General features: G+C 39.2%; 1 protein-coding gene across 2 annotated transcripts in view; it reads left to right on the top strand.

Moving 5' to 3' along the window:
* Positions 1–20,225, top strand: part of LOC140486227 (nicotinamide riboside kinase 1-like) — a 45,240-nt gene extending 25,015 nt beyond the window's left edge. For both annotated transcript variants that reach the window (XM_072585080.1, XM_072585090.1), the window contains exons 4-10: positions 1,948–2,038; positions 7,848–7,896; positions 15,711–15,864; positions 16,287–16,358; positions 16,441–16,547; positions 18,214–18,297; positions 19,267–20,225. In XM_072585080.1, the coding sequence (XP_072441181.1) occupies positions 1,948–2,038; positions 7,848–7,896; positions 15,711–15,864; positions 16,287–16,358; positions 16,441–16,547; positions 18,214–18,297; positions 19,267–19,331 (622 nt within the window). In that variant the 3' untranslated portion in view covers positions 19,332–20,225. The remainder of the gene's footprint in view (positions 1–1,947; positions 2,039–7,847; positions 7,897–15,710; positions 15,865–16,286; positions 16,359–16,440; positions 16,548–18,213; positions 18,298–19,266) is intronic.
* Positions 20,226–25,083: the final 4,858 nt, after the last annotated feature.

Below are 25,083 nucleotides of genomic sequence, written 5' to 3'. Positions count from 1 at the left end.
TTAAAATGCAGGTAAATCACAGACAACGCTGCAGTTGTTATTCTGTTTTGTCCTCATCGGTTGTTTTAGATCTTTTTGTGTTTTGTAATTTCCCAGTGCAGGCCAGAATATCTTTGAGGCTGCTATTGAATCAATCAATAATAAAAAAAACTTATTTAAATAATGGCACTGAGAGGGATCTGGATATTTTTCTACAAAAATCATGGAAAGTTAAAGTGTCGGAACAGGAAGCAATTAGAGAAACAAGAAGAGATTGAATAAACCAGTTCTGGATTTCCATAGTTGAGATAGAGGGAAATTTGCCTGAAACATCGATTTTCCTGCTCCTTGGACACTGCCTGACCTACTGTGCTTTTCCAGCACTGCTCTAATCTTGACTCCCAATAAAGGGTTGGCCATTTAGGACCGAAATGAAGGAAAATTTCTTCACTCAAAATGTCAAGGATATTTGATTTGTGGATCCTCAATTGTTGAACATATTCATATCAGAGATCAATATATCTTTCGATTCTAAGGGGATCAAAGGATATGTGGACAGTGTGGGAAGGTTGAATTGACTTAGATGATCAGTCATGATCATGTTGAATGTTAGAGCTGGCACAAAAGTTCAAATGGTCTATAACTGCTCCTATATCTAACGTTTTTATATTAACTGTTGTAATTGGAGTCATATGTGGACAAGTGTGAAGTGTTGAAAAGTTCCATTCCCTGAAGAACACTAGTGAGCCAGTTAGAGCTTTATAAAAATTGAGCAGGTTTTATAGTCATTACTCATGTGCTAGTGCATTAATTCTCTGATTTATTGAGGATGAGCCAGTGGCATCTGTCTGTTGTTTAGTACAATAATCTGCAAACGACCATATTGCTTTAGGATATGTGAAAAACTTCTGGATTCAGTATTGGTTTACACATGAAATGTAGCTGCCATGTTCTCATTTAGCCTATGTAAGTACTTCTGAAGCTTCTATGTAACTGCCTTTTAACTCCAGTTTGGTGTCAACAGCAAGTTTGGAAATATTACAACTAGTCCCCACATCCAATTAAGCGTATATGTTCTGAACAGTTTTGAATCAATGGGGAGGAATAAAATGTGAAGTACTAGCAACATAAAAAACATATGGAGAACCTTAATATATGTGATGAGATTAGAAAGCCAAAATCGTAGACTAATGAGACATGAGTTTAAATCCCACTACAGGAAATGGAAATTTTAAATTAAGTTAATAAATCTAGAATAAAAATTTGGTTTCAGTAATTGTGATGATGTAACTACTAAATTGCGAGAAGCTACAGTCTAATTTTAACAAGCTGTGGGGTGTCACATGAGAATCCCAATGAAGCTCCAGGTAATAACTGGCCAAGATGAGTATGGGATGGGGATAGGGGGTGGGAATGAGAGTATCATTGCAATGGAGGGGTCATCTGGAGCAAAAGCGCTGTAGATTATTTCTGTGAATTGTGAAGGTACCTTTCTATTACAACATTTAGTTATTTTGATGGCACTCCAGAGCATTGATGCAAGTTTGCAAAGTATGATCTAATTGCAATTTGCAATTGATGTCTAGTTGAGCGATGCAGAAACTCAAGCTACTCTTTGGAATCGTGAGTTCAAATTCTACAATGATGGAATTTTAAATCAATTAATAATTCTTGAATTGAAAACTCATCTCAGTAATGGTAATGGTTCGCCTATCATGAATTGTTGTAAAAGCTCATCTGGTTCATTAATGGACTTGAAGGAGAAAATCTGTCATCCTTACCAAGTCTGGCTGATATGTGGCTCCAGTTCTACAGTAATATGGTTGCTTCTTAACTGCCTTGAAATGGCCCAGCAAGCCATTCAATTCATGGGTAGTCAGGGATGGGCAACAAATGCTGACTATGCAGATGATACACACATCCCATCAAAGAACAAAAAAAAATTATTATGGTCTTTTTTAAATTCAGAATCACAAATGGTGGAAAAACTACACTTGCAAGGAAACTTAAGAAGGCTGTTCCAAACAGCATGTTACTATGTCAAGATACATTTTTTAAGGTAAGTCTTAAAATTTCTATTGTTGCTTAATTTCTATTATTATTTGAAATACATTAACACTGTTACATTATTTATGCGAGATGAGAAAAAAAAATGAAATATCCATTCACACTAATCTAATATTGAATAAACTTATTTATACATCCGGACTATGCTTCACCGATATCGCTTCTTCGGCAGGTGCCATCAAGTTGCCAGCCGAACACATTGCACGTCTTTCAACCAAATGGCCATGTAGGAAAATCTAAGGGACGTAATCTTAATCAAGTAAAGGGAAACTATGGTCAGTAAGAGCTACTGCCACAATCACTCAACGACTTCATCCAACCTCAGTCAGGGTGGGATCAGGAGCAGGTGTGTGGTTGTTTTGGGCCACAGTCAGTCCTTCAGGTCAGGTCCAACCAATGTGGGGATTATCAGTATGTAGTTGAAAAGTGGCATAGAAACCAGGCGGGATTCAATTGTCCTTAGTTGGGGCTGTTCTTCAAAGTTTGTTCAGGTGTAAGCCAGAATCAGTCCTGTGAGACTGGGCAGTAAACATTAAGAGCAAGGGTGTTATCTGTGGTACTGCTGTGTTTGGGGAAACAGGGAGCTCAAGTGAAGGGATTGAATGATTGAGGCATAATGATTAAATGACTGCTTCCTCTGCTTGATATCTCTTTGAAGAATTCTAATAAATTTGTCAGGCATGATTTTCCCTTCATGAAACCATGCTGACATTGTTTGATCATATTATACATTTCTAAATACTCGGTTATTCCATCCTTTACAATAGACTCTTTAACATTCTCTCACTTACAAATGTTAAGCTAATTGCCCTATACTTCCCTTTTATTGATCTCTTTACCATTTGTATAAGATGTTACAGTGGCAGTTTTCCAAACATCTGGCACTTTCCAGAAACTAAGGAGTCTTTGAAAATTCTTACCAGTGCATCAACTAATATCCTAGTTTGTATGTTATCAGGTCTAGGGGACTTAGTGGTCTTTATTTGTTTCAAGAGTATTTTTCTCCAGTGATTATTATTTCCTCTCATCCTTTTACCCCTTGAATATTTAGTAATCTTGGAATGGTATTCGTATCTTTTACTGTGAAGACTAATGCTTAGAATTTATTCATCTCCTCTGCCATTTACCAGCTCCCCATTATTGTTTCTCTATGGCAGCTCAGTGGTTAGCATGCTGCCTCACAGTGCTAGCGACCTGGGTTCGATTCCACTCTTGGGTGACTGTCAGTATGAGGTTTGCACATGCTCTTCATGTCTGTGTGGACTTCCTCCGATACTCCAGTTTCCTCTCACAGTCCAAAGATATTGTTATGGACCAGACCAAATAATCTCAAGATATTCAGAAGATTGTCAAGACCCTAACATTTTCTTATTTTAATTGTACTAAACATAGGTGGCACGTCAGAAGGTTGGGACAGAATACATCAAAAAAAAAGGTTGCATTCCAGGTGCAATTGATTTGGTTAATCTACCAGATTTAAAGCAAAACTTTATTCTTCTACTACAGTTAAAATACAATAAAAGTAAAAAGGAATTGCAATAACTTAACAGAATAATAGATACAGTAACTATGACTAATTAACTGTTCCAATAGAGTAACATCCCAAAGACACATTCTTGATAAAAGGCAAATTCAGAAAACAGATTATCTTGTATGCAACTCTAGCAGCCCAGGAGGGAAGAAGTAGCAAGAGAAAATCCTGAGATTTACTCCAACCCTGCTAGAACCCAGTAACAACTGCTGAAAGCTAAAACAAAAAACTAAATTGAAAGTCCTGGTTCTGTGAGAGCTTGACCACACCCATTCAGGCTACTTCTATTGTTCCAACATTTAATAAAAATTCCAAGGCCTCACAACCTGATAGACTGCTTGGTATCTCTGCCTTAAAACTTCTCTTTGAAAAAAGGACAAAATAATCTTTTAAAGCCATCGTATTATCACAGTGTGGGTTGGCAATGCTAAATTATCTGTAGTGTCCAAGATTGTACAGGCTAGGTGGGTTAAGCTATGGTAAATCCATGAGGTGGGGAACGTGGTGCAGTAGGGTGGGGTGGGATGTTTTACAGAGGATCGGTACAGACTAGCTGGACCAAATGGTGTCTATCTGCACTGTCGCGATTCTATGATGATTCTCGCCTCATTCCCTGAGGGGCCTTCTCTCTTCCTTTATATATATTTTAAAAAGCACTAGCTATACGTCTTGATATTACTTGCAAGATTACCCTCAAAGTTTATCGTCTCCGTTTTTTCCAGTCATCTCTTGTTGGTTTTAAAACATTCCTAAACCTCTGGATTACCACTAATCTTTGATACACTAGAGTTAGCACGATATTGATAACATTGGTAGAATCCTTCGATCTTTTAATTCTGAGGGTCTCTGACAAACCTACCTATTGCTTCTGTATTTGTTTATCCTTTTGCGCAAAGGTATTAAGGGCTGACACCATGGGGTCATCTTCAGCACAGAGCTGATCAGGTACCTGTTATCTGGGGCTTCACAGTGTCAGAGACCTGAAGAGTTTCTTCCTCGGTCAGCTGTGTAGATACGCCAGACAAACCAGAATATTCTCCAGCGTCTAATTTAGATAACGCCCCTACAGAGGTAGAAGTATCTGAACTTTTGAAATATACAGAAGACAGCCTTGCACAAGACAAGAGGGGGAATTGCATTGCACAATAGGTATAGAAGCTTGAGCAGGTCAAAAGGTGTTCACGTTGTTGATAATAGGGGAGTAGCACAGCATAGGGCAATGAAGTTTAATCAGCTGCCAGGATATGGAGATCTCAACAACACCACATGAGCAGTCATGGTCCTCTTTCACGAGTTCAGGAATTACTCCCCTTACGAAATGAGATGAAGGTTTACTACCCACCTTTGGCCCTTTCAGCCCTATTATGGCCTTTTTTTTTTCCTGCAGAGAAACAAAGGAAGGGATTGAGTGAAATGAAAGTGGTTGGAAGAGTTGTTCATGTTGCAAATGCCAGAAGGTAGTGTGGTGTCCCAAAAGAGTGAATGGAAAGTGCTGAGGGCAGGAGGCTTTGTATTTAGGAGGTTGAGTTGAGCAAGAGCTTTGAGGAAAGATGGTGCATGCATTAGTGGGAGAGGTGTGCAATGACAGAGTTAAAAATCACACAACACCAGGTTATAATCCAACAGGTTTAATTGGAAGCACTAGATTTCGGAGTGCTGCTCCTTCATCAGGTGGTTGTGCTTCAAAAGCTAGTGCTTCCAATTAAACCTGTTGGGCTATAACCTGGTGTTGTGTGATTTTTAACTTTGTACACCCCAGTCCAACACTCGCATCTCCATATCATGCAGTGACAGAGTTAGAGTGAATGTGAGTAACAAGGAGAACATGGTGGCACTTACCCTGGCAGAGTGCAGAAGTTCATTAACCTCTTGCAGCGTTGTACCATGTTCCTCCAAACTGTGGAGGCAGCACTTTTCGCCAGGCTGGAAGTGTCCATTCTATGGTCACTTTCATCAATCCTAATGAAAGAAAATGGCTCTCCTCTTCACCACACCAGCCATACGGGCCTCCAGATCCCTCTCAGGGAAGCAGAGTGCCAAATCCTCTCATGGGCCTTTGGAATTGTACAAGAGCTCTGGCTTGCAGAATTTGAAATAGGATGCACTTGGGGTTTAGATATGGTGCCTACAGCATGAACACCAGGAGTTCCTGGAATTGCCATCTGTTCTGCCTTTGCTCACGCAAGACTGCATGAGAATGGCCCTGTGAAGACCAGTGCATAATTAACAAGTTGAGTTGCACAGAATTGCATGAGAAAATTTGCCAGAGGTCGCAAAGAGAAAACACTAAAGAAACTTGCAGCAATTGACAGAGCCAAAATATAGGAAGGTTCAGCTCGTTATTACTGATCAAGTAATCCACATGCCCAGGATAATGATTGGGGTCCCATCCTTCAAATCCCATCACAGTAGCTATTCTTTTAGTCCCATGAATGGATAAAGAAAAAACTATTTGTTGCTTCATGATCATTGGGTCAAAGTGTTGAAACTTCCTAATGGCACTGTCAGAGCATCTACAATACATGTACATGGATTGCAACAGTTCAAGAAGGCATCTCATAACCACTTTCTCAAAGGCACCTAGGGATTGACAATATATGAAAACATTTACTGTAGCATCACTAATGACCACTTATTTCCTTTAACCATAGATAAATTAGGTCTGTCCTTGGTGACTGTTTCACATTAAATCTTAATTTAGCCTTCACGCTTTCCCTGATACAATATATTAAAATATGCTGAAATGAATTCATCAGTGAAATGAGATGTGCCTTTAAGAAGGATTTGTTCTGTCATGTTTCTTTTGAAAACAAATCTTGTAAACTTTCAGCCAAGTTGTCTGCTCGGACCCCAACTAGCTTTGGTATTTTTTAAAAGTTGGAACAACAGAAGATGTATGAAGAGGTGGGGCCAAACTCTCACGAACCAGGATTTTAGTTTTCTCTATCAGCAGTTGCTGGGGTCTTGAAGCTGGATGTGGAAGCTGTTATTCCACTCTCTGTTGAAACTGCAAGCTTGGGTTCTTTTCCTGCTGCTAGAATTGCATGTGAGGCAATCTATTTTATTGAGTTTGCCTTTGATAAGGGTGTGTTTATGGGATGTTACTATTTTGGAACAGTTGCTGTTTTGTAGTTAAATAATCTATTCTTCTGTAATGATTTCCAATAGAGTTGAGTTATTCCATTCATCTTAATTTTGTTTGTATTTTAACTAAAGTGTAAAAATAAAGGGTGTTTTTGCTTCAAGTTTAAGGTAGTTTGACCAATTGAATTGTATCCGGAACATAATACCTTACATGTACTATTAAAAGTAAGAGAAAGTTGGGGTCTAGGCTTCCTTCTTAATACATTTTGAAGGGTTTGGTCTGGTCCATAACATATGTGATACAAAAGTGATTAAAAGTAGAAACTAAATCCCTGAAAAGTCATGGGGTTCCACTATTGTGTTTGGCGTGAAACTGGCAGAAGTCTTTGGAAAATGACAAGAATCCTGATACAGCAGGTTTTTACCATTTTCAGGAAGATTTGGCGTGGCATAGGGTTTCAGTAGATGAATTCAAAAGAATGATGTGTACTTGTTGTTAAGGCTTTATTTGGAAGCCAGTATTGTTTTAGATGCGAATTAGTTACTGTCCCACTTATACTTCAAACTCAATTTGGGTCACCACCACAGAACATCTGCAGATGCAATGCTAACTTAATCTGTAGGATCACAATATCTATTAAAATGTACTTTTAAGCTGGTGGTACCATCTATAGTTCTGGCTGCATAATGTTTCAAGTCTTCTTTATTTTCTGTGAAGTGCTAAAATGAGCAAAGTAAATGCTTTCTTCTTGTGTTTTATTAAGTTGAATTGTGATCCTAATTTAATTTTGTTCTGCCTTTTTGTTTACATATTTTTGCCCACTGAAAGATATCTCTTAGAGCATGTTACTTAGCTAAGTCTCCATGAGCCATTGTGGCTTCCGCTTATTGCACACACTGTTCTTACAACTCTGCCATCTTTCATAATTTTGTTTTGAAAATGTCACATCTTCTTTGTTCATTGTAATAAATATCTCTTAAATCCTTTTTCTATTAATCCATTGGTAATTCTCTCTTCATTTTTTGGGAGTTGAACTTCTGAAAAAATTGAATCAGTATATCACCGTTCCTAAATTTTTAATAGCTCCAAGCTTCAAATCTTGTATGGACCAGAAGCTGAGACTAATTCCTAAAACTATGGATGAGGAATTTTATTTTGGACTAAACTTTTATATTTTTTTTCCAGCCTGCCAGTGAAGTAGAGGTCGGACAAGATGGGTTTCAGCAGTATGATGGTAAGATTTGTCACAGAGAGTCAGAGTCATACATTAAGGAAACAGACCCTTCAGTCCAACTCATCCATGCCGATCAAGTTTCCCAAACTAAACTAGTCCTATTTGCTTGCATTTGGCCCATATCTCTCTAAAGCTTTCCTATTCTGTATCTGTATCTTTTAAATGTTGGCACTGTACCTGCATCTACCACTTCTCCTGTCTGTTAATTCCACATATAAATCACCCTCTGTATGAAACCGTTTCCTCTTATGTCCCTTTTAAATCTTTTGCCTCTCACCTTAAAAATCTAGTTTTGAACTCCTCTACACTAGAGAAAACACCTTTGCTTTTCAGCTTATCTATGCTCATGATTTTATAAACTTCCAGAAGGTCACCCTTCAAATTTCTATGCTCCAGTTTAAAAAAGTCTTAGCCTATTCAGCCTTTCCTTATAACTCAAACTCTCCAGTCACAGCAACATCCTTGTAAATCTTTTCTGAACCCCCTAAAATTTAATAATATCCTTCTATAGCAGGGCGACCCGAACTCTTAATGATACTCCAAAATTGGCCTCACTAATGTCCTGTGCAACCTCATCATGACGTCCCGACTCATATACTAAATGGTTTGAGCAATGAAGGCAAATGTGCTAAATGCTTTCTTAACCACCCTGTCTATCTATGATGCAACTTTCAAAGAACCATGTACCTGAACCCTTTGGTCTGTCTGTTTGACAACATTACCTACCGGGTCCTACCATTAATTGTACAAGACCTGCCTTTGTTTGTTTTGCTAAAATACAATAGCTCTCATTTATCCAAACTAAATTCCATCTGCCAGTCATTAGCCAATTGCCATAATTGATCTAGATGCCTTTGTAAGCTTAAATAACTGTTTTGGTGTTATCTGCAAACTTACTAACCATGCCTCCTAAATTTTCATCCAGATATTTTATATAAATGACAAACAACAGTATGTCCAGCACTGATACGTGCGGAACACGGCTGGTCACAAGCCTCCAATCCAAAAAAAAACCCTCCACCACCACTCTCTGTCTCCAAACATCAAGCCAATTTTGTATCTAATTGACAGACTCTCCTTGAATTCCATGTGATCTAACTTCACTAACCAGACGACCATGCAGAATCTTGTCAAAGACTTTACTAAAGTCTACGCAGGCAACATCTACCATTTTGCCCTCATATATCTTTTTGGTCATGTTCTCAAAAAGCTCAATCAAACTTGTGAGGCACGTTTTCCCATGCACAAAGCAATGCTGAATATCCCTAATAAGTCCTTACCTCTCCTAATGCATGTAAATGCTATCTCTCAGAATCCCCTCCAACAACTTACCCGCTATTGCTGTCAGATTCACCAGTCTGTCATTCCCAGGCTTCTCCTTACAACCTCTCTTAGGTAAAGGCACAACATTAGCCATGTTGTAGTCCTCCTGCACCTCATCCGTGGCTGTACAGGATACACATATCTCTGCTAGGACCCTGTAATTTCTTTCATAGCTTCCCACGATGTCCTGGTATACACTTGATCAGGTCCTGGACATTTATCCACCTTTATGTTTTTCAAGACCTCCTGCATCTCCTGTCCTGTGATGTAGGCTGTTTTCATGACATCAATATCTAGTTCCTAGCATCCATATCCATAATAAATACTCAGCCAAAATAACATCTCTATGACAGGTTTTCAATGCAACTATCACAACATAGTGGTCATAGTTTTCAAGTCAAAGCAACAGAGACCCTATTGAACTGGACTTGGCCTAATTGTTCTGCATGATTCAACATTATAAGAACCTGTATGAATTAGTTATCAACATATACTGTAATAGATGGCGGCACATACTCAAGGAATTCTCTTGGTATTTGAATATTTAATTTCTTTGTCGCTACTTGCCTCTATTGGTAACTACAGTTCATCATTCGGAATTAAGCTGTATTACAGAGTACAGTGTGATCTATTCTAGGCTTTGTTAATAAGAGGACAGGATACTAAAGCAAGGATGTTATGCTGAACCTTTAGTCCTCAGATGGAGTAAGTGAGGACTGCAGATGCTGGGGATCAGAGCTTAAAAATGTGTTGCTGGAAAAGCGCAGCAGGTCAGGCAGCCTTAAAGGAGGAGGAGAATCAACGTTTCGGGCATAAGCAGGCTTATGCCCGAAACGTCGATTCTCCTTCTCCTCAGATGGAGTACAGTGTACAGTCCTGGGCATCACTTTTTAAGAAGGAAATGAATGCACTGGAGAGATTGCAGAAGAGGTTTATGAAATAAAAAAACACTTTAGTTATAAGGACAAATTGATAAAGTTGCGACTTTTCCTTGAGAGGAGGAGACTGAGGAGAGGTTTAGTAGAAGTTTTAAAATCATGAGGCGTGGTGGAGATTCAAGACGGTGGCAGTCTAAACAGTCTGCTGTGTTGGGCTCTGTGCCGTATCCCAGGCAAGGTGGGCTCCTACCCTTCACCCTCATTAGCCATCCCTGAGGAATGTTTGTAATATAAAGTAGGGAGAAACCTAGAGCCCTTTAAAATTAAGATTTGACAGATCTGGAGCTGAAATGAAGACTTCCAAGGGAAAGGGAGTACATCAGGTAGGTAACTCCCCTACTGTGTTGAGCACACCCACATTCGTTACCTCAACTCCTTTGGCGGCACCCTTAAGTTCAGTGGAACAACAGCATTTACTAACGGAATTTGCAAAACTCCATGAATATATCGAGAGACTGCTGGAACCAACTACTGCCATGCTGACAAAGTTTGAGCAGGCTTTGGATCAGCTTGTAGAAGCGGTGGAACAGAGGACCGCAGCCCCTGAGGCCACGACAGAGAGCTCCAAGGGGCGGGTCTGAACCTTGGAAGGCCAGGTTTGGGCTCTGCAGGAACAAGAACTGAGGTTGGAGAAAAAAAATCTATGGATCTTGGGCTTACCAAAGCATGAAGGTGAAAACCTTGCTGATTTTCTCGAGAGATGGCTTCCGGAGTTGCTGGGAATGGAGATTGAGTCAGGCGGGGTGAATGTGGAGCAGGCCAACTGGATCACAATGTGCAGGTCCGGGCCAGCCCAGCGTCCCTGCCCGGTCCTCGTGCAACTTCAGCGTTACGTGGAAAAGCAATTAATAATAGAAACAGCCAGAAGATAGGGCGAAGGTCCACTGGCTTTGGCTTATAAAGGTTCGAAGATAATGTTCTTTCATGACTTTTCTGGGGCCATAATTAAGAAAAGGAAGGCCTTTGATGATGTAAAGAAAATATTAAGAGTTTTAAACATTCACTATTCTCTGAGGTACCCAGCAGTGCTACATTTCAATTATGGGGGGACTGTTGACAACTTCGACTTGGCGGAAAAAGTACAAGAATGTTTGAACTTGCTGAAATGATACACTTTGGCCGAGGAGGAATGAGGAAAAGATGAGTGCGGGTAATGGCATAATATAAATTTTTTTTATCTTCTCTGTCTTTGTTCTTTTCCCTTTTGGAGTCTTGGGCCTTATAGGCTTAGTATTGCTTTGGTGTAAAATCCGTTATGTTTTATGTTATATCTGTTTGGTGGTTATTAGTTATTCTGTTGTGGGTTTTGCTGGGTGAGGGGTGGTTACTCCTTTGATGCAAAGATGTGTGGAGTTGAGATGTGGAGGGGGAGGGATAGGCATCCATTGTTAACTTGTAGAAGTATAAATAATGAGTTTTTTTTCCATTGCTTGGGTTTGAGGCGTGGCCTTAACTGCAAGGTGCTAGGATGGTTGTGAGGTTGGGAGTGAACGCCCCCTATGGGCAAGGAGTTGGGAGGGGGAGGGGGATCTCTGGAGATTTGTGTTTTTTGTGTTTATTTGTTCAAGTTAGGAGCAGAGGTTAATTTTTTAGTTTTAGTAGTTTTGGTAGTGTTTGTAGGAATAGTCTTTAGATTTGATAATGTTTTTCCTCCGCTCATCAGACATTGAATAGTTTCTTCCTCTTGGGGGATAACGGCTTGCAGAGGGCAGTCATCTGTTCAGGTGGTGCACCTGGAACATAAAAGGGAGCTACTCCCCCATTAAAAAGAAAAAGGTGCTGTCAAAACTTAGGAAGGAAAGTGTTGACTTCGTATCTTGCAAGAGACACATCTCACTGATGGGGAACATCTGAAGTTAGAGCAAGGGGGATACGATAGGGTATTCTTTTCCTTCTTTATGTTCAAAAGCAGACGAGTGGCCAGACTAGTATGAAAGAACCTCCCATTTCAGGGGACAGATCAAATCAAGGATAAGTATGGACGGTTCATCATTCTCAAGGCACTGATACACAGAGAAGAATATGGCATCCTGAACGTTTACTGTCTCCTGGCACATCCTGTCAGATTTTTAGTTGACGCAGTCTCTAAATTAATGGCTCTTGGGGTGCGCCATACAATTAGAGGAGGAGACTTCAATTGTCTCATGGACTCTGGGGATGCCAGGAGGACTGTTGGGTGTACCTCGGCAGTCTAGACTCTTAGTGAACTTGTGTGAGGAGTTGGGGCTAGTGGATTTGTAGAGGTGCCTCCACCCGAGGGACTTTACCTTTTACCCACACAAGTGCCACACAAGAATTGGTATGTTCTTTGTTCCGTCAGTTTGTTTGGACTTGGTGTTTGCCTGCAGGATTGGGAGCATAACTATTTCAGACCATGCAGCAGTATATTTAGATCTGAAACCAAAGGTAATGGAGTAGGCACGCGGCACTGGTGCATGGACCCGTTTCTATTGAAGGATGACAATTTTGTACAGTATATCACAATGGAGCTCAGGGCTTTTTTGGGACATTAATCGGGATACGGGCAGTAATCCATCAGTATTCTCAGAGACCACCAAAGCATTCTTAAGGGGTATGATTATTTCATACTTGAAAACAAGGAGGCGGCAGAGAGGAGAGCAGCAGCAGATGCTTGAGGTCTGGCTGAAAGCAGCTGAATCAGCATATTATGCCAGACCATCCGTGGTCAAATTGCAATGGGTTATGACTCTCCGGGCTGCTCCAGACTCAGCGCTCGGTGGCGAAGAGAGGGGTTTTCCTTTGCAAAGCAAAGGCTGTTTGAATATGGGGATAAGCCAGATAGGAAGAGAAGTGGCTAGGAAGAGAAGTGCTCCACACTCCATTGTGTCTATCAGGGAGAGAAATGGCAATGTCACTTGTGAACTGAGGAAGATCAATGATAGATTCCGGGAGTTCTATGCAGAGTTATGCTGGTCAGAGGGCTGTGAGGATTGAAAAGCGAGATGTCCCCTCAGAAAGTTACTGTTCATGGATAAGATGAAGTCTGTAGTTGAGCACTGTGAGAGTCCAATTATCATAAATATGGTGAAAGCATGGAGGATAATGTGGCAGGGTGAGCGCAATGGCTTCAGACCATTGGAGGGTAAAGGAATCTCTTGTCTGGGATGCTTATTTGAGGGAGAGGTCTTGATGCCTTTCAGCCAATTAGGTTAGAAATATGGAATCCCTAATAGGGATCTTTTCCTATATTTCCAGGTTAGAGATTACATACAGAAGAAGACTATACTCTTGGCTCAGCCCTACAAGTCAGCTCCAATGTAGGGGCGCTCTCCCAGTTAGTACCATATATCATCTGCAAAGAGGGAATGCCTTGGGGGATAAGAAAATTTCAATAAGGCACAAGCGAGGCAATTGAAGATCCTCCCAGGGCCCAAACGGTGCCAGAGAGGTTAGCAAAGTTTAAGAAAGGATCTTCCACAAAATGTCCCAAATGTAAAAACAGTATTAGCACCCTTACACATTGCTTTTGGTCCTCTTACAAGATCCGCGGATACTGGCGGGCCATTATGAATGAGCTGGAGAGGATCCTGGGAATGGAAGTTATGGAGGATTCCTCTTTTTAGGACTACCAAATCTTCCATTTTTGGGTGAGCACAGGAATTGGTTATTCAATATTCTTATACACTGTGTGAGGAAGAATATCCTTATGAATTGGATATTAGAAAAGCCTCCAGGTCTTGCAGGGTGGTACAGACTTGTGATGGAGCACCTCCCTCAAGATTACACTGTTGGAATATTGCGTACAATTCTCGTCTCCTTCCTATCAGAAAGATGTTGTGAAACTTGAAAGGGTTCAGAAAAGATTTACAAGGATGTTGCCAGGGTTGGAGGATTTGAGCTATAGGGAGAGGCTGAACAGGCTGGAGCTGTTTTCCCTGGCGCGTCAGAGGCTGAGGAGTGACCTTATAGAGGTTTACAAAGTTGTGAGGGGCATGGATTGGGTAAATGGACAAAGTCTTTTCCCTGGGGTCAGGGAGTCCAGAACTAGAGGACATAGGTTTAGGGTGAGAGGGAAAAGATATAAAAAAGACCTAAGGGGCAACGTTTTGACACAGAGGGTGGTACGAGTATGGAATGACCTGCTAGAGGAAGTGGTGGAGGCTGGTACAAATGCAACATTTAAGAGGCATTTGGATGGCTAAATGAATAGAAAGGGTTTGGAGGTGCTAGCAGGTGGGACTAGATTGGGTTGGGACATCTGGTCGGCATGGACTGGTTGGACCGAAGGGTATGTTTCCATGCTGTACATATCTATGACTTTACGACTCTAAGTATGGTGCACCACGGAACGGAGCAATTTTATAAGTCATGGCGGCCCTTTCTAAATTACATAGACATGGATCTGTCTGCAGTACTGATTAGGGCCTCTATATAGCCAGGAGGGCCATATGTGGTGGTCCAGGGACCCTGGGATGGGGTGGGGGCTAGTAAATACAGGTATAATAACTATTGCTCCCATGGTTGGAACCCTTTTTGGAGATGCGCCAATTAGATTAATGTAATATAGTACAGTATAGTGTAAGTTAATTTAATGTTATTTTATTTAATTTGAGTTTATTTTAATTTGGTTAAAGTTAAATAAATATGAGACAACTGTATCTTGAAGAATAGTAGGCGGTTTGTTGTCAATGTTACTGTCATATCTTAGTACGATATTGTTTTGACTTTTCTGTACTTGTGTACTTTTTATAACTTTTTGGTTTGTTTTCTTGGAAAAGAGTGAAAACATTTTTCAATAAATATATACATTTAAAACAAATCATGAGGGGCCTAAAGAGATTAAATCATGAGCTTGACAGGACAATTTGAAGCTTTGAGTTGTTGAAAGTTTAGGGATAGTGCTTTGCTGATGCTATGCTTTCAGAAGATCAGCTCCCAGAAATGAAGAGAAAATTAACAGTGGATTCATTGGAAAAGGACTTGAGAGACATTTAAAGTGTTTTGGAAAAGAAGCAAATATGAGTTTAGAGAAAAAGCTTTTTCACACAGGAAATAGTCAACAGTCTGGAAGTGTAGTGAGGCAAGTTTAATTAAATTATTCAAGAGGACATTGATGATTATTTAAATAGAAACAGTTAGCACAGTAATGGGGATATGGCAGGAAATTGGAATTTAATCAATGTGAATCTCCTGCCTGTAACAGTTCTGTGAGAATGCTTGCAGTTTCTTTTCTCCTTCGATTTCTCCAACCCTTTTTGATCTCCCTTCTGCCATTCTACAGATTTCCAGCATCTGCAGTCATTGTTTTTACCTCCAGATTTGAAATGTTGTACCAGGACATAATATTCCTTCAGTCCTCTGAATGAGAACAGGTTTAACTCTTGACTCCATTTATGCTCTAAATAAAATGATGATAATATTGGAATTCAAATCAGCAAGCTTCTGCTGGAAATGAATATAGCTCTAAAATACAACTAATAAAAATGTAGATATGTGTGTGCATCAACACCTGTCACATTAATATTTTGTTACATCAGTGAGCATGTTCATTTTAAGGGCAGTCGTTTCTCATCAAGCACAATTATTTTTTAGTTATCACAGCTTTGGACATGGAAGCAATGATGAATTCAGTTTATGCCTGGATGGAGAACATACCTGATGTACATCCTGAACAAGCATTTCCAGATTTATCAGTGAACAAAGTCAACATCCTAATAGTGGAAGGTTTCCTCCTTTACAATTATAGGTATATTTGCTGGAACTTGAAAAAGTTCACTTGGTTCCAATATGTAATTATTTGTCTTATATTTTTACTAAATTATTATGTAGGACCTATGGATTAACTGGGGGCTGTAAGGAAATTATTGAACTCTTCAAAGTCTTGCTAGTGGCTATGCATAAAATATGTAGCATGAACTAGTTTAGCAACAACAGTGTACAGTGCAAGTTCAGTTTTCCTCACTCTTATCAACTGCTAAGGCCCAAAAGTAAATGAATGCAAGAAAGTGGATATTTTTCTAAAATTCTACCATTCACATTCAAATTAACTCAGAACTGATTGTTTCAGTAGACCTTTACCAGTTTAGATAGTGACTGTATTCAGTCACTATATATATGTAAGAATATATATTGCTGTATAGTGCTTTACATACCGATATATGTTTTTAGGCCCTTAAATGATGTTTTTAATCTACGTTACTATCTGTCCATTCCATATGAAGAATGTAAGAGAAGAAGATGGTAAGTACGGACTTAAATTATTTTAAACTGGTTTTTTTAATCAAATGATCTAATTTGATGTAAACAGAATCTTTCTATTTAGTTTAAGAATCTATGATCCACCAGATCCACCTGGCAACTTTGATGGACATGTGTGGCCAATGTACCTCAAAAATAGAAAGGAAATGGAAGAGAAAGTGTCTGACATAAGTACATTTTTTCACTCATTTACATTTGTAGTTATTTTCTGACTTAAGCATGATTCGTTCTTGTGAAGGACAATTGATAGCCAGAATGCCTCCAATTTTAATTTTAAAGTACTTATACTGCCATTCAGAATTTTCGAAATAATAATTTTAAAAAAGATTAAAGCAATCTTTCAACTAAATTGATATATATGTACACATGTTTAAAAATTCTTATAAGAACAAAACATTATAAAGAATGAATTTACATAAACCTAATTCTATTCTCAGCTGTAATTGTTATGATGAACACAAACTAGGGTAAGATTTTTGTGAAGGACTCTCAAAGCAGAAATTGGGGAAATCTCAATTCTGTAAATTAATTCCAATAAAGAAGCCCTCATCTGCCAAAATTTCATTCTGGCGAAGTGAAAGTGGAATGGAATCAGTTCTCAAGATCTCTGGGGTCAGGCACAAAGATGCAACAGAGGCAGATGGATGGCAAGGCTGGTGTACTCGAAGGTCTGTGGCTGTTTACTAGGCAATAAACTCAGTTGTAATCATTATGATCATCCCTCAAACCTTACCCTTTACCTCCTCTGAACCTCCACCTAACCCCCACGCTCCCCCCGAATGTCCCCCTTCCACATGCCCTCTTATTCCCAAGACCTTTGGTCTCTTTTGCCTCCTCCATGTTCCTTCATATCCTTGATGACCCTCATCTCTCCCATACCATTTTCATATCACATATGCATCCTCCCTCACCCTCTCCCAGTATCCAGAACAGAACCAATGAACCACTAACAAGTCTTTGAAATGATCCTGTACATAAATAAAGACTTTGAAAACTGAAAAAAACAGCTGAGCTTACAATCTGTTATAAGTATGAATTTAAAAAGCACAACTTCAGTATTCTCATTTATTCTCTTCTCATAAAGCTGTCAATCAATTACAGCATTCATAGTCTGACATCAGAAGTTTGTCTCCACTTTCCACTTGTTAATCTTATGTAGATAAACACACAAACTAGATTAAATTTTACTGATTAAAATATATGAGCGTTTAAGAGGTGTAAAGTGGAGAGAAACTTCTGACATTGATAACATTTGATTGATTGTTATGAGGAAAAAAAGAGAAGCAATAAATTCCATTTTTTTAAAAATTGGTGACTTAAGACTAGGATTTTCTGTAGTTTACAATTCCTCAGAGAGACTGTGCATCTTTCCTGCTTATTGAAGGGGTCTACCTGCACCAAAATTGTAGAGGAGTCTGAATCATACATTCCATAATGGAGCCAGGAAAGGCAAGATAGCTGCATATGGGCTGAGTCTTCGTATTCATATCTCACACCAGTAAAACTTGCTAGAACAGGAATGGAACTTCCAGAATTGGAACCTACCCATCATTTTCAAATGCCTCCTAAATATCCAGACTTATTGGAAATGTGGGACTCGAAATGTTTTGATGTGTGAAAATAATTGATTTTTTTTGCAGTAATTAATAAGTAATTTGTGTTATTTATCATATTTGACGCTCATTTCACATTTGGCACCTCCTGTTTTTTCGAGGCTTTTGGCATTTGTAGTATTTTATATATTTTTGGCTCATGTTTATGAGAAATTACTGTAACTAAAAATTACAGATTTGGTCATCAGAAGCATCAAATGATGCAAGAATTTTTTTTGCCTCAGTTTACTTGGACGGAACAAAACCCCCAGAGGACCTGTTCACACAAGTGCATGAAGAAATTTTAAGACAAGTTCAAAAACTCCAAGGTCAGTTTTTTTTCTTGTGGTTCCTGCTTCTGTCTATAAAAAAAAGAAGAGACACAACAGAAGCTAAATGTTTTAATTTTGAAATCAGTACAGCAGCAAGACCTAGGTTTTGTCCACAGAAACATTTGGAGGTAGGACAAGTTGATAAAGCTGATAGATAAACACATGGGATCTTTGACTTTATAAACAGAGGCATAGAATACAATAATAGTGAAGTTATACAAAGAATTTATTAAGTCATTGTTCAGCCATTAGGCTGGGGCTGTTTTCTCTGGAGCGTCAGAGGCTGAGGGGTGACCTTATAGAGGTTTACAAAATTACGAGGGGCATGGATAGGGTAAATAGGCAAAGTCTTTTCCCTGGGGTCGGGGAGTCCAGAACTAGAGGGCATAGGTTTAGGGTGAGGGGGAAAAGATCTAAAAGAGACCTAAGGGGCAACTTTTTCACAGAGGGTGGTACATGTATGGAATAAGCTGCCAGAGGAAGCTGGTACAATTGCAACATTTAAGAGGCATTTGGATGGGTATATGAATAGGAAGGGTTTGGAGGGATATGGCTGGATGCTGGCAGGTGGGACTAGATTGGGTTGGGATATCTGGTTGGCATGGACGGGTTGGATCAAAGGGTCTGTTTCCATGCTGTACATCTCTATGACTTTATGACTCTATAATTGAGTTCAATTCTGGATATCTCACTTTTAAGAAGGATTTGCAGGCCTTAGTACAGGGTCGGAGAGAATTAACTTGAATGGTACTAGTAATTTGGGACTTAATTTATTTGAAGAGATAGATAAGCTGAGGTTTCTCTTCTTAAAATAAAGAAGATTAGCGGGCCATTTACTGGCGTCAAAATGATAAAGCATTTTGATGGTGTAAATAAAGAAAAATATTTCCACTGGTCAAAGGACTCAAATTTAAGGCACTGAATGTATCATAATAAATGGTTTTGTTGGTTGTGTCCTATTGATAGATGCTGACAAAATGACACCATCGAAACAGGATATTGAGAAATTGAAGATTCTAGTGGACAAATGACTTTCAGTACAGAGCTACAAATGAACTGAAGGAGATTTGGTGGAAATCCAGAAACTGCATTGGAATGTCAATAAACCAAGCTTTACAACAATCTGTACATTAAAATGTTACATTTGAACACCTCATTACTCTCAATTTCACGTCCTGTTGGTCAGTATAATCATGGTGGACCGAAGGGTCTGTTTCTGTGCTATATGACTCTATGAACGTTTGTATGATTTTCCATCTTAGGTTCATACTAATCATTCAAATTCTCTATTTACCTGTATCAATAATTGTAAAGAAATACAGCTATAATTAGAGGCTATAAGATCCTATAATAGATTGGAAAATGCTTCTCCTATGTTTTAAGGGTAAAAGCTGACTTCATCTGGTTTGGTAAAAATATGTCTGGGAAAACTTGGTACTCCTCCAGTAGAACATCCTGTGCTTATATAAAAGAAAATACACAATAATCCAGTGCTTATTGTGTTCATGTCCTAACACAAAGCAGTTTTCTGAAAACCATGAACATGATTATGGAAAGCATGATGGGTTAGCACAAATGATACTGACTGGCAGTGTGCTCATGAGCTTCCTGCTGCTTCATTCTTCTGGTATGAAAATAGGAATCACTCAGGTGTTTTTCAGATAAGAGATTCACACCAGGTCTTGCTGCTGTAATGTAACAATGATGCATCTTCTCTTCATTAGGATAGAACTATCTCACTAAACACAGTACATTTCTTTCCATGTAAATGCTGTGTAAATGTTGGCAGATTTCATTAATAGCTGTAACATTTAGTAAACTTACATTCTCTGGAAGAAACAAAATTATACTTTATTTTCTGAGAACTGTCAATACTGTGATTAGCTTCCCAATAAATGTGAAATGCATGTTCAGTTCTTCAATAACCTTCTGTATCATTTCAAAAATATATATTGTGTCATATAGTCTTCCATTTCCAAACTCAAGCACATTTTCGTACATGTTTCCTTGGAGAGTTAAAGTATTGAGGAGAGTTGTCTGGATACAAATATTCAGTTTTTAATAAGCTGGCTAAAACATGTTAAAAAGGCTCTTTGGAGAACAGTAATATTCTCAGCTGATTCCTTCAGAGAGTGTTAATTAAGTTCTTCAGACCTGCCTAAGTGACAGAAGGGTCTGTATTCTTAAACCTAAGTGAGAAAGATCATCTGAAGAACATGTGGGATCTAGAATAGTCCTAAGCGGAGTCTAGAATTATAATTCACTTTATAATCATCTGGCTTTTTGCTTTAGCCATTCTCTGATGAAGTAGATTGTGGTAGTTGTTCTTTGTCAATTACCTTTTTGTGGCTACAGATATGAATGGGCAATCTCCTGCATTACCCTATGCCAAGGAGTTCTTATAAGTTAATCACTTCAACTCCTGCTTGGTATTATCTTCTTCCTCACATAATCGAAATTTTAAAAATAATTCTTATTTTAATTTCTGAATATACCCTACAATTTCTACAAACTGTAGTCAGACCTCTGACATTCACTCCCTGGTCCAATCCTGTCCTGTTCAAAACTTCCAAGGACAATCCTCATATTTTTTGCCTCCTCAATGGCACTCCATAGCTCTGATTTGCAGTACTCCAATTTTTCTTAGCTGACATGATCAGATGGCATGGTTATCTCCATTGAACCCGAGGTTTTGTTTTTCCAAACCAATCACTTTCAAAGAGACATATTTTCCTCATTCAGACAGCAGTATTGTTATAAGACCTAACATCTTAACTCTTAAGGGGGAGACAATTCAGAAATCTGAAGTGCAAAGGTATCTGGGAGTCCTAGTCCAGGGTTCTCATAAGGTAAACTTGCAGGCTGAGTCAGTAATTAGGAAGACAAATACAATGTTGTCGTTCATCTCGAGAGGACTAGAATATAAAAGCAAGAATGTACTTCTAAGGCTTTATAACACTCTGGTCAGACTACATTTAGAGTATTGTGAGCAATTTTGGGCCCCATACCTCAGGAAGGATGTATTGGCCCTGGAGGGGGTCCAACGGAGTTTCATGAGGATGATGCCAAGAATGAAAGGCTTAACATATGAGGAACTTATGAGGACTCTGGGACTATATTTGATGGAGTTTAGAAGTATGAGGGGGCATCTGATCGAACCTTACAGAATATTGAATGGCCTGGACAGAGTGGACGTTGGGTAGATGTCTCCATTGGCAGGAGAGATGAGGACCCGAGGGCACAGCCTGAGAATAAAGGAAAGACCTTTTAGGATGGAAACAAGGAGAAACTTCTTTAGCCAGAGTGATGAATCTGTGGGATTCATTGCCACAGAAAGCTGTAGAGGCCAGGTCATTGAATATATTTAAAACAGAGGTAGATAATTTCTTGATTGACAAGGGGATCAAAGATTACAGAGAGAAAGCAGGAAAATGGGATTAAAAAGCTTATCAGCCATGATTGAATGACCGAGCAGACTTGATGGGCTGCTAATTTCTGCTTCTATGATCTTATGGTCTCTTAATTATAACAACGTTCTGTGTTTGTAAAATCTTCCTTACTTTTCTATTGTAACACCATCATCTTGATAACTTATGATCTCTCAACCTTGATTAGTTTGTACAGTTTTGGATTACTTGTTACTTTCGTTCGACCCTCATCATGCAATTCTTATACCTATCATGTTATTCCAGCCATTTGTTTTGTCTCCAGCACCATTTTACTTTTGACTTTTTGTAAGTATCTCTCAGCCGTAATTAATCGGATCAAAGGTCATCCCTTGCTATTCAGCTGTTGACACTTCACTCGCACCATTTGTACTATCTTTTGACACTCTTAGTTACCTGGAATTATCTTGCAGTGATTTCTCAACTGATTATTCTGTACCTGTTGGCTTCCCTCCACTTCACCTGACGAAGGAGCAACATTCTGAAAGCTTCTAATTTCAAATAAACACATTGCACTATAACCTGATGTCATGTGACTTCTGACTTTATCACTCCAGTCTAACACCGGCACCTTCACATCTGAATTATAGTGCCATAGCTTTACTGCGACCACAGTCAAATTCCTGCATGCTTGGAATAAATGTAGTGGATTTTATTATTTTAATAGAAACTAGCCATTCAGAATTACTTCTATTCGTGTGAGGCATTTTTGTCAACTCCAATTTTTCTTCTCCAGTTTAAGTATTGACTTTCCAGTCCAGCTTCTCATTTTTCTCATGTTACACATTAAAATTTGACACTATCTTTCATCTTTTTATTTTCTCACAATGCAGCCACATTCAAGAATTTTCTGTCAAACTTTTTATTTATTTATTTTTATTTGTCCATTACACATGTCATTGGCCTCAGGTTGTAAGTTTGCTCCCTGAGCTGGAAGGTTTGTTTTCAGACCCTTTGTCACCATGCAAGGTAGCATCATCAGTGAGCCTCCAGTGAAGTGCTGGTGTTATGTCTCACTTTCTATTTATGTGTCTTGTTCTCTGAAGGTGGGTGATATCATTTCTGGTTCTCTTCCTCAGAGGTTGGTAAATGGAGTCCAAACCGATGTATTTATTGATGGAGTTCCTGTTTAAATGTACCAACTATCCACCAAAAGACGGGAACCACTGACACTAGTATCTTTACGTACAGATGAAGAAGAAGGCCAATTTGCCTGCGGCCACACATCCATCCGAGAATAGGGTAAACAGAGACACGCACAGGAATTCCTAGAGGCCTGGCTAGAAAGCAGGATGTAACACCAGTGCTTCACCATATGCTCACTGTTGATGTTATGTTATGCTTACCTTCTTATGCTTTCTTCTGCCATTATGATCTAACTCCAGTCTAATATTTTATTACAATATTGCTTATTCTTTCCTAACCTAGATACCACAGCTCAGTCCTCATCCATGTCTTTTGCAATTTGCGATGTATTATTTAAACCACATATCACCTTTGGCCCAGTCCCAATTATATATTTAAACATTGACACCATCCTATTTCCAGCATAACGTTTTTGGACTTAATTTTATAAATGAGGCTCTTGAAATGGCTACCTTGCAATTATTATTCAGTAATCACAATCATAAAATCTCCACAGTACAGAAAAAGGCCATATGGGCCATTGAGTGTTCACTGACCCTCTGAAGAGCCAGAGCCAGACCCTTACCCAATTGCCGTAATCCTGCATTTACAATGGCTACGCCACCTAGCGTGCACAAGCATATTGTCAGATTTTTGTAATACCTTGAAAAAATTATTATTGCTAAATTAATGACCATGTTTAACTTGATAGCAAAAAATTGCTATAACTGCAACAGGACATAAAAACAATTATCTTGTTTGTTAAGAAGACAACATTTTACACTCAATTTGTCACAAGGTTTGTAGCTCAGGTTGAGGTTTAGGGTGTAGGTTTGCTCGCTGAACTGTAGGTTTGATATCCAGACGTTTCATTACCTGGCTCGGTAACATCATCAGTGGCGACCTCCAAGTGAAGCAAAGCTGTTGTCTCCTGCTTTCTATTTATATCTTTCTCCTGGATGGGGTTCCTGGGGTTTGTGGTGATGTCATTTCCAGTTCGTTTTCTGAGGGGTTGATAGATGGCATCTAGATCTATGTGTTTGTTTATGGCATTGTGGTTGGAGTGCCAGGCCTCTAGGAATTCTCTGGCATGTCTTTGCTTAGCCTGTCCCAGTCGAAATGGTGGGTTTTTTTGGGTTTTTTTTTCATCCGTGTGTCGGGCTATGAGGGAGAGGGGGTCTCATAGCCCTACACACGGATGAAATAAACCACCATTTCGACTGGGACAACACATCTATCCTGGGACAGGCTAAGCAAAGACATGCCAGAGAATTCCTAGAGGCCTGCAACTCCAACCACAATGCCATAAACAAACACATAGATCTAGATGCCATCTATCAACCCCTCAGAAAACGAACAGGAAATGACATCACCAAAAAACCCAGGAACCCCCATCCAGGAGAAAGATATAAATAGAAAGCAGGAGACAACAGCTTCGCTTCACTTGGAGGTCGCTACTGATGATGTTACCTAGCCAGGTAATGAAACGTCTGGATATCAAACCTACAGCTCAGCGAGCAAACCTACAACCTAAACTCAATTTGTCTTCTGAGCTTCATATCCAATTCATTATTTTTGAACTGTATTCACTTTTGTTACTTGAACATATAAGGCAACTAGTTTACAAGCCACAAATCTAATAAATGCTTAGTTAATCTGTTGTGTTTGTTGAATGATTTATGCCAGCTAATGTAAAGTAATGGGGTTAACATCAAAGTATGTGTGATGATGTATAATGATGTCAGAGTGACATGAGATGGTTGAGAGGTCAGGAAGGGAGCAGATGCGCTAAATTCACGTGAAGTGAATGTATGTGGAGCTGTATATAAAGAGTTGTTGCATAAATAGACCGTGGACTCCAACTGCATATTTTTAGAAGACTAAATAGTTCCAAGATGAGAATACACAGCAAAACATGAAGACAATAGGTCCTGTTCTTCAAATACTGATACGAGCTGTGGAACTTTACACCTACACACCCTCCCTCATTGGGATCAGACTGATGATCATAAAACTAAATGGAACAGTAAGAGTACTGTGCCTCCTGCTTATCCACTTCCTTTGATAGTTTACCAGTATTGGAGAAGATATCAAGCAATCTACCTGTTGTTGGTCCAATTGAAGCCTTTCAGTGGATAATTAGAAGCCATTTAAAGGGTTTTCTGCTGCTGCCAGCTTACTAGTGGAGGGTGTCCCCAGGTCACATGACAAG

The sequence above is a fragment of the Chiloscyllium punctatum genome, chromosome 2 (assembly GCF_047496795.1).
Source record: "Chiloscyllium punctatum isolate Juve2018m chromosome 2, sChiPun1.3, whole genome shotgun sequence".
Taxonomy (NCBI): domain Eukaryota; kingdom Metazoa; phylum Chordata; class Chondrichthyes; order Orectolobiformes; family Hemiscylliidae; genus Chiloscyllium; species Chiloscyllium punctatum.
The sequence above is the reverse complement of the archived record's forward strand: the minus strand, read 5'-3'. Positions and strand labels throughout refer to the sequence as shown.